At 40.7% G+C, this 16,820-nt stretch overlaps 1 protein-coding gene across 2 annotated transcripts in view; it reads left to right on the plus strand.

Moving 5' to 3' along the window:
• Nucleotides 1-5,993: 5,993 nt before the first annotated feature.
• PEAK1 (pseudopodium enriched atypical kinase 1) overlaps nt 5,994-16,820 on the plus strand; it is a 30,518-nt gene continuing 19,691 nt past the window's right edge. The window contains exons 1-2 of one of the 2 annotated variants that reach the window (XM_054388199.1): nt 5,994-9,157; nt 16,444-16,560. In XM_054388199.1, coding sequence (XP_054244174.1) covers nt 5,994-9,157; nt 16,444-16,560 — 3,281 coding nt within the window. The remainder of the gene's footprint in view (nt 9,158-16,443; nt 16,561-16,820) is intronic. The other variant, XM_054388200.1, reaches the window with a different exon arrangement.

Here is a 16,820-nt window from a genome sequence, read left to right on the forward strand (position 1 = left end):
TGTTTTCCTGATTGTTTCATCCTGTCTTGCAGAATGTTTGCAGCTAGGGTTTTTTTCAGTACTTGGGGTAGAAGTGAATGTTATCCCATCCATCCATCACACCCCTTGTACCTCAGCATCACAGTAGCATGGTGCTGAAGACAGGTTCTAAAGTAAGTTAGCAACTTCTTCATTGCCTCCTCAATGTCCGCTGCAGAATTCATTGTATTTTTATGCAGAACTGTCATTTTGTGGCCTTGGACAGTTACCAGGGCACTCAATTCTGACTGCAAGGGAAGAAGAAACCAAAAACCTATCTGCAACAAGGTAAAACTTTTTTAAGAATGTGATGGAAATTTTCTTCTGTGCCACCTGCTATCATCATAATTCCGGCTTGACGCAATGAGCCTATGTTTAGTGAGTGTTGCTCTGTTTTGGCAATAAGGTTGGGACAGCCCATAATGCCATTTGCCGTTTTTTAGTTTCCTATTTTTTCCTGACTTATCTCATGTGAAGTCAGTGCTGTAACTCAACTGGCTTCCCCCTTCAGAATCAGGACTGTTTTCTTCATCTTTCACCAAATTGTGAGTTCCTCTTCCTCTCTGCAAAGATCTGTGCTATAAAATGCTCGCTCACCTTTGTGAAGTGCTATGAGATCTGCAAGTGTGCAACTCACTTTATTAGTATGGATACTTCAGATATTATTTCCAGACTCTGCTGTGGTACTAGAGAGCATTTTGGTTTTCTCTTAATAATTTTTTTCTCGATTTGCATTTCATTAAGGACTTCTGCAGGGTTAATCAAAGCACAGTGCTTTTGGGTACTGAATGTAAACAACTCTGTTTCACAACATGCCTTTAGACTGGGTGCTTATCAGGCTGTGAAGCTCTTCTCTCTGCGTTTGTATTTCATGACATTGCAGTTAGCTTCACTTGGGGGTTTGCTTTCATTTGAAGTTGGACAAATGTTGTAAAATTTAAGAAGAATTGTTTTTTAAAGGCATGAAGAAGAAAGCAAACTAATTAGCATGTCACATTTGTTTGTGGTCCCGGTTAGCTGTGTGAGATGGGTCAGTAGCCTGGAGGCAGTAAGTCTATCTGGGAGACGGAGCATTTCTGCAGCCCACTGCCCCTCAGGCAGGACTCTTGTCTGTGAAGTTGGAGCATTTCAGTGTTTCCAAAAAGTCTTATTAGAATGTTTACAATTATATTAAACATTAGAAGAACCAGTAATCATGTACTGGCAAGGAATAACCATCACTTTATTCTTGTTCTGTTAGACTCACACTTTATTTATGATGATCAGGGACTGTCCAGATCTCTGTAAGTGGTTCAGACAAAACCACAGACCCGTAGCGGTTTTGTGGTGTTTGGCCACTCCTCTGTAGCAAAGCCAGGTGGGATTCCCTGTGCTGGTTTGTCAGTCTGAGGACGTGCTTGTCAATGGCAAGAGGCTGGTGGGTTGTTGGGTAGCGATTTATTGGACTGTTGTCTGATAAGAAGGCTGATCAATGCAATTTATTCTGCAGCATAAAAATTGCAGGCCCATTTGAATGGATGGCAATGCTAAAGCTAAAGGCTTTTTCCCTGGAGGGGGACAGACAAAAGGAAAGCTGCACCAAGTGTCTGGTGATCTAAGAAGAGATCAAAGAGTGAGTGTTACAATTACAAATGATGAAATGCACACTTGTGCAGATTGCTCAGTAATAGAGCAGGCATTCATTTAAGGGGAGTTTTTCTGCAGCATGCAGCACTGAAAACACATGTCTAATAGGTGCATTCATTTTAATATGCTCATTCATTGAGCAGGCCTGATTAATTAGTGCGTGTCACCATCTGGTACTTACTGAGACTATTCATTTTTAAAATGTTGAAATTGTAGGGAATGTTGCACACCAATTAAGTTCCTTTTAATTGGATTATGTTAGTATAAAGTATTACTGGAGAAGGCCTTCATTGTGATTCAGCCAGCATACATCTAAAGGAGACCCGCCAGCCTGAAATTACTTAGAACAAAAGGAAAATTCCTGAAATGCTTGTTTATTACTATCTTGGTGCACTCAACAAAGATGATGTCAACAAATAAGAGCCATAAAAATGCTTCTGCATTTCTATGCAAGGTTCAGTTTCCTGACATGAGGATATCTCAGCTGATCACTTCTTTGTCTTTGCACCGAATCTGTCATCATGTCCCTCTGACCTGGAAAGTGGGATATGCTTTTTCATTTCTGTTGGTTTGATATCAACCTCACAGGGCCATACTGAGCCCTCCTGTGTGCAGTTGTGTATCTGCTGAAATGAGGAGTGTTATTGTCATTTACACAGAGAGTGATTTGGCCTTTGAAGCTGATAAACTCTCTGTGCTGACTCAACCATTTAGTGAATAGAGTGGCACAATCTGCTGGCTGCAGCACCACATTAGGAGCAGAACTTGTCTGTCTGTGCTTGTTCCTGTCACTGACTCACTTGGTGAGTTTTAGTTACTTAATGTCACTGCACTGCAGCATTTCCCTGTATAAATTGTGAATAATTCTGTTTATCAACTTACATAAAAGGCACCAAGGTAACAGGGATAAAATGCACAATGTTGATATTATGAATTTACTGCTAATGCTTTCTTTGGAAGCCTAATGCTGTTCTGTATTTTACATCTGAGGCTGGTATTGATTATCTTGTGGTTATCTTCAATAAGTTCTGTCATCCAAACTGATCATTTCAGAAGAGCCAGGAGCTCTGTGGAGTACACACTGCTTCCCGTTCCTCAGCCCCTGACCTGGACAGTTATGGAAGCAGGGAAGTTATGGATGAAAAGATAGCTAACCACTAGCAGCTTAGGAGAGCTGATGGGTGATGCTGACCTTGTTTTGGAGAGCAGGGTGAGGAGGTAGACATGAAGAGTGCCAGGCTATTTTCTCTTGCTGTATCTGTGTGCAGTTTCCTTACCTTCAGTGGCCTCTGCTGCCCCCTACCAAGCTGCAGCTGCGGTTTTCAGCAGTGGTAGCAACAGCCTGAACACGTGAGGAACGGTTTGCAGTTAACAATGAAAGATTTCATTACTGTTAGTACTCATAATCACTCTCACTATAATTATCTCTCACAATAAGGAATCTGTAGAGGAAACGGGAAATGTGTTTTCTTTAAAGGAAGACAAAAATACCAGCAAACACTCTTTTGGTTGTACAGCAATGAAGAAACTGCCAGAATTCCTTTTAGAACGGAAATACTTGTTTAGACACATAAAGGTCACTACGAATTTAATTTGTAATGGCACAGGAGTGGTAATTTGCAAGTAGCACAATGCTGGAATTCTTTGGGCTTTTTCATTAAGATATATTTCCTCTTGTTTAAAGGTGCACATGTCCTCTGTTACAGCTGCAGGCAGTGTCAGAGCATGCTGCAGGAACTGCCCATCCTGCATCTGCCAAAGACAACGGGAAATCCATCTGTGGTTTATAAACCTGAGAGGTCTGAGGAGCCTGTCTGCTTCACAGGCTGCATCAAAAATCATGTTAGAGAACATGGTTGTATTTAAACCAGCTCTAGTAGAGCATAAGAGCTAAAATATCTATACATGCCTTATGTATTTTGTTTTTAAGCTGACTGGCTGCAGATGGTACTCCTGGGACGTGGAATGTTTGTTTGTTCAGAGCTGTGACCCTGCAGCAGTTCTCAGTCTTACTGGAGCATTGTGCTATGGTTCTGCAAACTCTCCCTGTCATCTGCATTCGCGTGTTGAGTGTGGCACTCATTTGGGTCACAGGAAACTGATCAGCAGCAGTGTACCTGAGCAAATGAGAGCAAGTAGAGCCAGTGGTCAGACATAAAAATGCAGTCACCTGAGGGTGTGCAACAGAGCAGCTTTCTCATCTCTACTCCAGTGTTATTAGCAGAAAATGCTGAGCCTGGGAGGCCCTAAAGCTGTCTGGTTTGGTGATGGGATTCTAGAGCAAGTGCAGTCTATGCAGTTTCAGGGAAATAGTATCACCTGGTTAAATCTGAAACCCATACATCTGCACTAAGCCTTTTGTTTAAATTGTTTGTTCAGAGATTTTTTGTAATAGAGGAATATATTTCCCAAGAAAACCTTCAGTTTAGATTCCCATTAGTGGAATCCCTGTTCCGTTTATTTGTGAAACACATGAAAAGAAGGAGTTAAGCTGAGTATAAAACTCTAGTATGTGTGCACTCTCTCTCTTTCTCTGATTTTAGAATGGTCTCTTAATGTAATTTTTCTGCCTACAGCGTATGGCCTTGCAAAGTGTTGAAGCAACAAATCTTGGCAGAGATTTAAAAAAAAAAAAAACAAAGACATCTTACTCTGTATATATAAAACAATGGCCGAAAGTTTGGGCAAATCTCTGTCTGGCAGATTTTCTATCTCTTAAGTCATACAGAAAAAGCTTTTGGTACTGCTTTTTTGGCCAAAAGCTTTGTCTGGAAACATAATTAGTCATTGTAGGAAACATGATAGCCCTGGTACATGAATGTGTCTGAAGATACTAATAGAGTTAGACTTCAGCCCCATCTGGTGTTGGAAGAGGATTGCTCTATTAGAGTTTTCCAGCACAGGACAGCCCTTTGCCAAAGCACAGAGCAGTACGTGAGGAGACTGACAAATCCACACCACTGTCACTTGTACTAATAGTTTCTGTTGTTTGCTACAGTGATGAAGCCCAGGTGTGCCTGTGGTGAATTCCAGTATAGCCATCCTGCTGCTGAGTTATTAACCAGGGGCTCTGCAGAGAGTTATATCTTCAGCTGAACAGGTTTATTAATACCATTTCAGTATATCTATGTGATCAGCAAGTACATTTTTGCCCAAAGTCTGTAAGAATATAAAAATCATTGATTTTTCAATGCCTGTGTTTACAGAAGTAGCAGTGGACACACAGATTGTTTCACCTCAGTAAAATGTCTCCTAATAATTTCAGTTATGCAACAGTGACAAAGAGACCAGACTTGTGGATTTGGCTTAGAAGGCTTAAAATCTTCAGGCATTAAGTCATGAAACTCTCAATCCAGGATATTCAAAGGACTATAAAGCACAGCAGATTTGTATTTGGTTTTTACTTAAGGATGATCGTTTCAGGAAATAAAAAGGTTTACTTTGAAAGAGATTTTTCAATTCTTTTTCAATTGTTATTTCTGGAGGAGTTAGGCAGAAAAGCTACATGTGAAACAAATCAGGGACTAAAAATCCGTAGCTTTGGTTTGAGGCTGTAAGAACGGTTTATTGCCATTCCTATATCAGCTAAAGAAGAAGAAACAGTGACTTTCTAGAAAGGCCCCCAGCATTTTTATCTGACTTTTGCAGGATAGCAGTTCAGCCTGTCCCTTCGACCAAAACACTTATCAGTTATAACTTAATGAAAAAAGGGCTAGAATGGCAGAGTTTGGAATTGCTTGAACATATTTTGTCACTGAAGCCAAGCTCATTCACACGGAAAGCTAAAACAGATTATCTCAATTGCATTCAGGAGAGTAAACATAATCTTACTTTCCTGTCTAATTTTTAAGTAGTTATGTTGAAAGCAATGTGCACTAATCTTTAGGTTAATATCCTCTTCCTAGCATTTGTTTTAGTGGACAAAATTAAAAGTGAGTGGTCCTGAACTAGTCAAGAGAATTACTCTGAATTCTCAGTAATTGCCATTTCTCTCTCTCTCTGTTTTCAGTAGTACAGGGCTTAGCTGACAGATTTTTAATTCTTTGTGTATGAGAATTATATTTGCAACATTTTTTGCATTTCAATTACATAGTTTTGTAAATGTAGGTAAAAATTGCTGAGACATCAGCAAAAGGCTACTTGCTTTTTTCAGATGGTTCCCACTGCAGACAGTGGTATGTGTAACGATCAGGCTGGGCTTTCCCCATTCTTAATCTTACTCTCTCTTGTGTTTCAGAATGATCACTGCTCAGAACAGTAGCCATACGAAGTACGCAGAGTGGAAACACATGGATTACATTCCTACCATGCACTGAACAGCACAGCATCAAGCGCAGAGCTCTGGGAAAATGTCTGCTTGCAACACTTTCACTGAACACGTCTGGAAACCCGGTGAATGTAAGAACTGCTTCAAGCCCAAAAGCTTGCATCAGTTACCTCCAGTATCTGAAAAAAAGCCTCTCTCACATGGAAACCTGAAACCCAATGCAAACCAAAGTAACAGCCATCGTGGAAGAAATACAGGAAGCTTCCGACCCCCTGTGGCAAAGAAACCCACTATAGCTGTGAAACCCACCATGATGGTGGTAGACGGGCAGGGAGTGTGTGGCGAAATCAGCACACCGGATCTTTGTGAGAACAAGGCGGTGCCCATGGGTTGGAACCGGAACAAAGCCATCTTGAACAGAAAACCACTGAACAATAATAATGAAGAGGAAATTGAAGGCTATAGCCATGTTCACAGGCCGTATGGCAGCAATGATGGTGTAGGTAAGATAGCAAATAACAATAATAATGGACTGACAGAAGTTTTGAAGGAGATTGCAGGTTTGGAAACCACACCTCAGCTAACTGGACATGAAACAAACTCAAGAGAAAACTTCTTGGGAAGAATAAATAATTGCTACAAAAGATCATTAGAAAGAAAGATCCCTCCAAGCTGCATGATGGGTGGAATGAAGGATACACAGAGTAAGCACGTTATTCTGAGTGGAAGCACTGAAGTCATAAGTAATGAAGGTGGACGTTTCTGTTATCCAGAGTTCTCTAGTGGAGATGAGAGTGAGGATGACACGTTTTTTGGCAGCATGCAAGAAGAGCATGAGAGCTGGGATGAAAGTGATGAAGAGTTGCTAGCAATGGAGATTCGTATGAGGGGCCAACCCCGCTTCGCTAATTTTAGAGCTAACACCCTGTCTCCTGTTCAGTTCTGTGTTGACAAAAAGTGGAATACTGTGCCCCTCAGAAACAAGTCCCTGCAGAGGATCTGTGCAGTAGATTATGATGACAGTTACGATGAAATCTTGAATGGTTATGGGGAAGAGACTGTGATTCTTTATGGGCAAGAGAGCATGCAGAGCATGGTATCTTCTGATTCTACATCTCCTGATTCTTCTTTGACAGAAGAGTCTCGCTCTGGAACAGCCAGCAGCTCTTCACAGAAGCTCTGTAATGGAGGCTTATCTCCTAGTACTCCTCAGGACCTCAAATTGATTGAACCAGAATATGAAAGTCTTTGTGATGATCAGCAAGTGAAGGATGTGTCAAAAGCTCCCAGAAATGTTCCGAAAAGTCTAGAAACTCACAAGGCAGTCCTTGCACTTCGACTGGAAGAGAAGGATGGCAAAATTGCTGTGCAGACTGATAAGCAAGAGAATAAAAGTTCTTCAGATGTTGCTGGTCAAGCTGTAACTATAAATTTGGTGCCTGTAGAAGAGCAAGCTAAACCTTACAGGGTGGTGAATATGGAACAACCAGTTTGCAAGCCATATACCGTAGTAGATGTATCAGCTGCCATGACCAGTGAATGTAAGGAGAATCTCACTGAAACCTCAGAAACCAAAAAAACATCATCTACCCCAGGCTCACCAGTAACTCCAGGCACACCTATTACATCCTCTGCTGCCTCACCTGTACGAGTAAATGCTAATCTGAAAAAATCCAGTGCAATTAGATATCAAGAAGTGTGGACTTCTAGTACTAGTCCAAGGCAGAAGATACCTAAGGTGGAGTTAATTAATAACAGCTCAGGACCTTCCGTTCCTCCCAGGAAGACAAGCCACAAGTCAGCTCCTACTTCACCTACAGCTACAAATGTTTCTTCAAAAACCATCCCAGTTAAGTCTCCCAATTTATCTGAGATAAAATTCAACAGCTACAATAATGCTGGCATGCCACCTTTTCCTATTATCATTCACGACGAGCCCACTTACGCCAAGAGTTCCAAAAATGCTATTAAAGTTCCTATTGTCATCAATCCAAATGCATATGATAACCTGGCTATCTATAAAAGTTTTCTAGGGACTAGTGGAGAGCTATCCATCAAAGATAAAACTACCAGTGTAATAAGCCACACATATGAAGAAATTGAAACAGAAAGCGAAGGGACTGAAGCCCTAGGAAGTAAACCCACTGAACTTCCCCAAGTGAAGGGGGTGACTAATAGCTCTGAGTGCAAGCTAGGTTCTGTGGCTCAAAAGGTCCAAGAGTTTAATAGCTGTCTCGGTAAAAGTCAGATATCACCGCAGAGAAGTCACAGTTCTGACCACAGCTCCCCAACAGGGGTTCAAAAGACAACACAAGAGCCTGCAGCAAAAATAGACCTAACACCAGAGGCTTCTCTTGGCAGCAGCAGCAGCAGAGAGAATGCAAGCATGGTGCTTTCACAGATTGTGGCTTCTATTCAGCCTCCACAGTCTCCTCCAGAAACGCCTCAGTCTGGACCCAAATTTTGCAGTGTAGAAGAACTGTATTCCTTACCCCCTGATGCAGATGCTACTAAAACCACCCTGGTACGACCCAAATCTCTGTTTACATCACAGTCTGAAATGGAGTCATCCAAGACGGTGGAAAACACTGCCATTAAAATGCAGAAAGAAGTACTTTCACAGCCAGTTGCTACCCCCTCTCCAAAGCCGGTGAGAGCCACCCCAAATACCACAAGCCCCAAAACAGAGCAAGCACCACCATTTCCTCCTCCACGATCTACTTCTTCACCCTATCATGCAAGTAACTTGCTGCAAAGACATTTCAGCAACTGGGCCAAACCAAACAGTCCCACCAGGTCTACAGAGGCTGAGTCAATTCTTCATTCAGAAGGTCGGCGAGCTGCCGATGCCAAACCCAAACGCTGGATATCATTTAAGAGCTTCTTCCGCCGCAGGAAAACTGACGATGAGGAAGACAAAGAGAAAGAAAGAGAGAAAGGAAAATTGGTTGGTCTTGATGGAACTGTTATACATATGCTCCCCCCTCCTCCAGTTCAACGTCATCACTGGTTCAGTGAGGCCAAGTCAGACTCCAGTGAGAAGCCGTCGATTGTTTTCATGTATAGATGTGAACCGGCGCAAGCTGAGCCAAAGGCTGAGCAGCAAAACAAGGGTGGAGCAGAGTCTGCTATTGCAGAGGCACTAGCGAAAGACAGAGGAGAAACACAGGACAAGTCTGCAGAGAGCTCTGAACAGCAAATAGCCAGCCATTCATCACCACCTCAGACTGCCAAGAAAATCCCCAGGTAATCTTCTTGTTTGCTATACTCACTCCTTCACTGTGAACTGTCTGCATATACCACTACAAAGGGGAGAAAATAAGGAGTTTTATTACATTAGGTTTTTTAAGTAATTTAGGTAACTTAAAGCATATTTTTCAAACCTTTGCATTATACCAAATATCAGAAGAGATTTAAAAAATAAATTCCTAGAAACAGTCCTTGCTATTTGGAGTTTGTAGGTTTAGCAGTCCATGCTGTTTGGAGTTTGTAGGTTCACTGCTGTGTTGCATAGCTGTCTTGTGGTGAATCAGAGACATTTTCCTGATTTCTAGTTAAGAAAATGTTCCTTTGTTAGAAAAAACTAAAAGACTGTATCTGCAGAAATAGAAGGCAACTATTGAGAAGTATAACAGAAATTAGACCACCTGTGACTCATAAGAGTTGGTGTGCTAACTTTATCTCACACACCCAAGACAAGAGATGCTACATTGCAACACCACTGCAGCACTCCCAAAATAAACCACGTATAAAAGTAATGATAGAATGAGATTGTCTACAAAACAATCTATTTCAGTTTTGCAAGGCCTTTAGCAATGAATATACTTTATCTTCTAACAATTGGATTCAGTAGAGCTGGTGCTTTATTTCTGCCTGACACTTGTTCAGTGATTTCACTTACAATTTTTCTTACCCCAAAGTTCACTAAAATGCTACATTGTTCCACTTTCTGTGACATTACTTTGGCCAGTAGATGCTTATTTTACTCCTATAACTTTATGATAGTTGAAAAATTTAGGTCTGGCTCTTGGTTTAAAGGTCTGTTTGTTCCCTTATCAAGGGCACATGTGCTCTTGGTTGTGTCTGGGTATGAAGAGCTACCTTTATTTCCAGATAAGCATTGTTCTCAACATACCCCTGAGTTGCTACAGTCCATCACCTAAGAGGGATGGAGACTCTGGTTGCAGTCAGTCACAAGGGTGTATAACACTGAGTGTAGACCAGAACTGTGGATCTATCAGAATATGTTTTCTAACGTAATTTCTGTAGGCTTCCATTTCCAGTAATTGCCCCAAATTCAAGATAGGATGGTCTCCAATACTTCAGTGTGCTGACTGTTTCTGCAGACTTGGATGAATTTCAGTCTTAGAGTCAAGACATTTTGTGTAAGCATTAAAATTAATATACAGTATTGAAAAAAAATCCGCTACAAATTGTGGGTGTCAGTTCCAGAAACATTAAGCACGTTCACAAATTATTCAAGTCAGTAGGAGCTGTGAGCATTCAGCATCTCTGCAAAATGTACAGTACCAGAACAATACAGGGGTGTGGACCATGCCAAAGGAAGTGTCCCAGTTTTTACAGTGCAGGTTACAGATGGAAGGCTAAAAACAGTGGGGAATGTTCCCAGGGCTAGAATAACCTTTGGCAGGAGTCTAGTCTCTCTAGACTTACCCTAAATTAAGTGGAGATAAGTGGGCAGCTTTAGAGATTATGGTAAAGAACTACAGAAGTTTGTGCTCTTAGCCCTCCTTTAGAGGAACCCATTTTGTCACTGACCTCCAGAAGCATCTAGAGCAAATGAGGTTATACCAACACCTTTTTTTTAGCAGCATTACCAAATACGTTGCCATCAGGAGATTGGCTGGCTCCCATCTCCTTAGCACCCCGTTCTTGTGCTGGCAGTGTTACCTCTGGGGACCAGACTGGAGAAATGATCCAAGTGCAAAATAACTCTGCAGTTATTGTTCAGGCAGATAATTCACTGATCTGAGAGCGGGACCAGGCAGGAAAGGAGCAGCTGCTTATCTGGGTGTAGAAGGGCAGTAACAGACTGAGAGCTGTGCCCTGTCGGCACTTGTTCTCAGACTACCCTAGAGGTGGTGCTGTTGTAATGTTTTCTCTTTTTGCACTACTACTAGAGTACCTACTGCCCTTACTACTGAAGGCACCTGGTCCTTCTGTCCCATCTCATTCACTTACTCCAAAATACAGGTTTTCTTTTCATTTTTCTGCAAGTCATGATGATACTCTCTGAAACTCTCTCACAGTTTCCCCTGGTGAAAATTGGAACCTTACAGTTGCAAAAAATGAAGTTAATTTCCTTTTCTGTTCAAGGATTTTGGCTTTTGTTCTTAATACCCAGTAGATGAGAATCAGCTTCCATTATGGCACAAGCAGGAGTTACAACAGACAAGAGGCTGTTCAGGTATTAGTAAGAGGTTAGTGTTTATTCAGGCTGAAATATGTGCATGGAAAAGATGTTTAAAATCTTGAGCTGAGCTTGCAGAGGCTTAGAGGAAAACAGAAGACATGAAGATAGCAATCAATGAAGGTGACACTTTTCTAACTCAGAATGTAAAGAACAGTAAGCTTACTAAAAAACCAAACCAATGACCTGGAAAATAAGATAAGCTTTAAAAATGTCAGATTACTGGGGGGCCTTGAAAGCAAATTAAGTGAAGATACACTATTTCCTTACTTTGCAAGTGATTACAAAGCTGCTAAAGATAGATAACATAGCACAGAAAACCAGCTGGAAGGTATTTAATGTTATCACTTTAAAAGGTCAGGTTTTCCCTTTGAAGAGCACTTGCAAAATACTCAGTTCATTGGAAAGCTGAAAACTCTCTCTCTGCTATACAAAAGAATTTGGGTTTGGGTTATCCATGTGATTATTTGCTTCTGTTTGATGCCTGGATGCACATATGGTGTTTTGAAAAGAGAGAGCCAATACTAATGTATTAAATTCACCAAAAATTTGTAGATTCACTTTTGCTAAAAGTCAGCAGTTACATCAGCTTCAGCATTAATTAGAATGAAATAGGAAGTTCATAATGCAGCAGTTGCTCTCAGGCAAACCTAAAGCAGACCTGTAAAAAAAAAATGCAATGTATTTCTGGCCAAAGTCACTGTAACTGATGAAGGTGGTACAGCACAGTGTGGAGTCCACATGGAGGTTTAAAACTCCATGTGAAAGAGTTTTTAGAAGGTTCTTTAAAGGCTTTGTTATCTAGTGGATCAGGTTCTGGGTGTTTCACAAGGTAAAGGTTTCTCCTCTCCATCACTGAGAGATCACTATTTCTACTGAGTAGCAGCTAAACTTTAGATGGAGATGTTTCCTAAATGAAAACTGCTGCACAGCCTTCTGATTCTTCCTTCCCTGTCTTCATAAACACATCAGAGCTGAACTAAAACCTCATTCAGCACTGTTATAGACAGCAGTGCCTTTGTAAATCAAGGGTCACTCACTGATTTCTGCACAGCCATTTCCATTCCAGTTACCTATTAAACTGAAGAGTTTCCTTTCCTAGCTACAAGTCAGCCATAACTTTCCTTTATAGGGTCTTTGGGCCAGACTTGGATGAACTAAGGATAAAACTCTGTTTACCAAAACACTTGCTTCAAGTAGTGAGCTCTGCCCATTCATTCCATCCTGGTTTAGATAAGAAAGCATTTCTTCATAGCTAGCACTTGGATTACCAATCCAATTCCTACAATGTTAACTTTGTCAAAAGGATTTGAACTCTCAAGTGATAGATAGGAGTTCTCTTGTTGGTGACTACATGGCTTTTGTATCTTGCTTCCAAATGTAGTTAAATGCTTATCCATATTCTAAAGCTCTGTGAGCATATTCCTGAGGAAGCATGCTTCTCCACTGCAGTTAGACACCACAGCAGCAAGCTGCCTTCGTTTAAGGCTAGTTTTTATTCAAACTGCCCCTGGGCATTGCCTGAACACTTTCATGGGCTCTATACTTATCAAAGCTTTTGGAAATGTTTTGTTATCTTTCAGATCTTATCCCAGTCCCACACTTACAGTACAGATAGTTCAGCTCAAGTAACTTCCTGCCACATGACTGCTCCTGAAAGTAATACAAATGTCAGTGACTGGGGAGAATCTTTTAGGAAACTGGCCAAAAACATGCATAGTTCCTGCCTGCCATGGAAGTGTTTCAGTCATGTAAGCGAGCTTCAAGTGCTTTTTGTTGTGCTGATAGTCTTGAGGTTGCTGAGGACTGTTCACACTGCTTGCTTCACATGACAGTAGAGGCAAATGTGATTTCAAGGACCTGAGTTTGGCATCAAATTTCCATATACTGGCAATGGAGAAACACAATTCCAGTGAGATGATCTACAGCACCAAGACTTCAAAGGCCCTAAATGAGCTAACTCCTCAGTGGTTTTTGAACCATTTCTGTTACACCACTAACTCTTAAGAAAAAAAGAATAGGTGACTGGGGCTAGGGGTGTGCCATGGTGCAGATCATCTGTGACCTGGACCTCAAGAACCTCAACAGTTTAGGGAATGGAGCTCACATGTAGGCTCTCTTGATTCAGTCGGCCAGGAGCCGTGAAATTACTCTGTGTAGCAAGAGGAATCTGAGTGTTGTAACAGATTACTCAGTAAAAACAACTGGGATCATTGTTCTTCAAAAATGTAGTCATATATTAAGATCTAGATGACATCCAGAGACAGGCAGGAATAACCACCACTACCACATTCCACTTTCTCATTGTCATTAATCCAGTCCCTTCAGATTCCACAGGTGCTTCAGAAACTACTTGAGAACAAAATCTTTTACATCACAGTAGAGCTCTGTTCAAAACAAAGTCTTTCCCAGTTTAGAGGACCTCTTGTATAAGTTGTAAGGTAATCCAAATTTAAACAAGTGTAGCTTGCATAAAGTGGTGAGGAGAATTCAAGGATGTTATAGCTAGAAGGAAAATGTTTCTTTGAGCAAGTCTGCTGAAATGGGAGCAACTCTCTCCTGAAAAGTTCAGATGGAACTATCAACTCCTCCTTCTCCCCAAGTCTTATCTTGATTTGCCTTCTCCCAGATACCAGCAAGGTTTATTTTTCTTACCTAGCAGTGCTCAACGGTGAAAAACTTGTGTGAGATTTTTCTCTGGAACATCTCTCTGCTAACAGAATTGGAAATTGTGCATGACCATTAGGTGAGAAGTTTGGTAACATTTCATGTGAAGACTCATAAACACTGAGGACCAAGTAGAAAGGATTTTACAACTTCATACTTTATAAATTTAGATTAAGAAATGGTAAATCATGCATTATTGCTCTTAACTCTTCTAATATAGTCTGTAAAATGGAAAGATTTGGAACTTAAAATGGGTGAAGAATATTTTTTATAATGCACAGTTAATCTGGGGAACTCATTGTCATTCAGTTTCACTGACACTAAAGAGCTTAGCAGGATGTCCTTACTGGATTATTGACTGTATTCCCTTTATCCATGCAAACATTGCATTATACAAGATTTAAAAAAAAAAAAAAAAAAAAGGAGAATATAAATTATCTTGCTTCAGGACTAAGCCAAACAAAAATGAGAGTAAATGTAATGGCTTAGTTGTTTCAGATTGTCATTTAAGTTTCACTTCCCTCTCAAGTGACTGTTTCTGGCTAATGGCAGTGATGAGGAACTGAACTGCAAGAACCACTGGAATGGGCTTTCTATACTCTGAAACCTGGGCACTGATCATCTTTGCTCAGTGTTTTGCAAAAATAAAGTAGTCTCTGTTCCTGTGTAAGGTGGCCTTTGACTGCCCTCAAGTCATTAGTCTCTCTTCATTTTTCCTAAAGCATTTTTCAGTCAATTTTTATCAGCTTAAGTGTGTAGGGCCTGAGGGGATCTCAAAGAGATGTCAATGAAACTAAAGTTACAGTTTTGTTTTTTTAATGTAAAACTAAGTCATCTTCCTTGTGGGTCTCTCTCATCTCTAATAGTACAATTACCATTAATTATTACTTTGCTGATGTCCACTCTGGGAAGAGATCAGAGCCTCAGCTGGGTCTAAGGCCGCATCAGCTTTTCCCTGTGTTTTGTCACTCATTTCCTCCACGTGGTTATTTATGGGCTGTCTTACACAGAGCTGTATTCCCTCAGCTTGACCTCTAGACCTGACCCTACTTCAGGAATGCACTTCTTATAATCAAATCACTTCTTGTAATAAAGTCATCTCTTATGAGTATTCCACTTTATCTCCCTCATACTCATTGCTATTTATTCATCACTCTAATTGAGTCCTCTGAACAGAGGAAAACACAAATCACACAATAGCTGTGATTGCACTGTTCTTACAAAAATCAACACCCTGTGCAGGCTACTTTCTGGGTTCTTACAGACCACATCATCTTTTGGACAGCCTTCAGAAACTGTGAAGAAGGAAAGCCTGAGCTAAAGAGTTAGGGGCATTTTTCCCTGCAGAGAAAAAAAAAACAAAACAACCACTTTTAAACCAATTTTGAGTTTGTGCACGTGTGAATGACAAGTATGTGAATTCAATGGGGTATTAGCTGAAGGACAGCCGTTTTTATGCCGAGTTTTTTCACTGCATGTGATCTCAGCTTCTTAAGAAAAATTGCTCCCTCCAGTAACTAGATAGTTGTTTAATTTCAGCCACATGTGCCCAAGGAGCAGAGTTCTTTAATGTAATTCACTTCCTATGAAGTTAGGTTTTGAAATAAGAGGAAAAAAAAAAGACTTGGACAGATGAGGCAGTGCCCACTATGGTAAAAGTTACGTACGTGCTCTTATGCAAGGCATCAAAGAATCCATCCTGGCAAAATATCTGTAACTATCCCAAATAAGGGGATAGCTTTAAGTCTCACTTGCTGTCAACAAGCAGTATGAAATTATCAGGCTTTAATGGTTCTAATCTCACAGAACTGGTTGTTTATCAGTTGCTCTATGTTTCTGGAAAACTAGTAGTTTTAACTGTTTATTTCATGAAAGAACAGCAAGTTGGTTCTGATACTTGCTGTGTGAGGATGTTTTTGCCTTTTATTCCTCCTGTGTTCTGTCAGTGCTGATCAGGGGCTGGCGTTTTGCTGGCTGAGTCACTGCACTGTGTACATGTGCTTGATCTCTGCGTCTTCACTGGGGGAAGTGTTTCCCCTCAGATTTCATGGCCTGACATCTAACTGTTGTGATTAAGATGTATTAGATTCAGACACTAAAACTGGTTAAATAGAGATTTGAGATATTCACTTTTAACAGTATGTTACTCTAAGTTCTTAAAACTCCTCTTGAAATTTGAACCTGCTTTTCCTTTATTTAACATGACTAAGACCATAGTTGTCATACCAGAACAGTGATGTAGTAGGCTATGAACTATTTTTCATCCATGAAGGCAGTGGAAGAGTTAAGAAGGCAGGGCTTGTAACTAACTGGTTTCCTGGGGCACTTTGGCAAGTCCCTGGGACCAACCCCCTAAGGTAAACATTAAGGTGCAGTAGGTGTATCACTCTGTGCAGAGTTCAGCCCTGTTGCTTACAGCTTGCACAACTTGTAGCACATCAGAACACTGTGGAATCAATGGCTCGCCAGAGTTTCAAGACATGATTAAAAGACTCAAGAAGGCCCTGAAAGAATTTCCTTTAATGGGGAATTGTGTGAGTGAGTACAGTGGGTGAGTTGGTTTTTTTTTTTCTTTCTTCCTTTCTAGCTGCTGGTTTACTTTGGCAAAACGCTTCTGAGCTTAGGTTTAGTGTATGTGCTTGCATGTGTCTGGTTTGAAGAATGAATCTGTTCTATACCTCACCAACTGATACTAAAAAATTACTTTGAGACACCATTCCTGGTTTGTGGCAATGACAGAACTATAAAGCTGTTAGAACCTATTTCTTCTTAAAGAAAACATTCTTACTGAAGAATGTAGGTATGTATACG

Source organism: Indicator indicator, chromosome 16 (assembly GCF_027791375.1).
Source record: "Indicator indicator isolate 239-I01 chromosome 16, UM_Iind_1.1, whole genome shotgun sequence".
NCBI lineage: Eukaryota > Metazoa > Chordata > Aves > Piciformes > Indicatoridae > Indicator > Indicator indicator.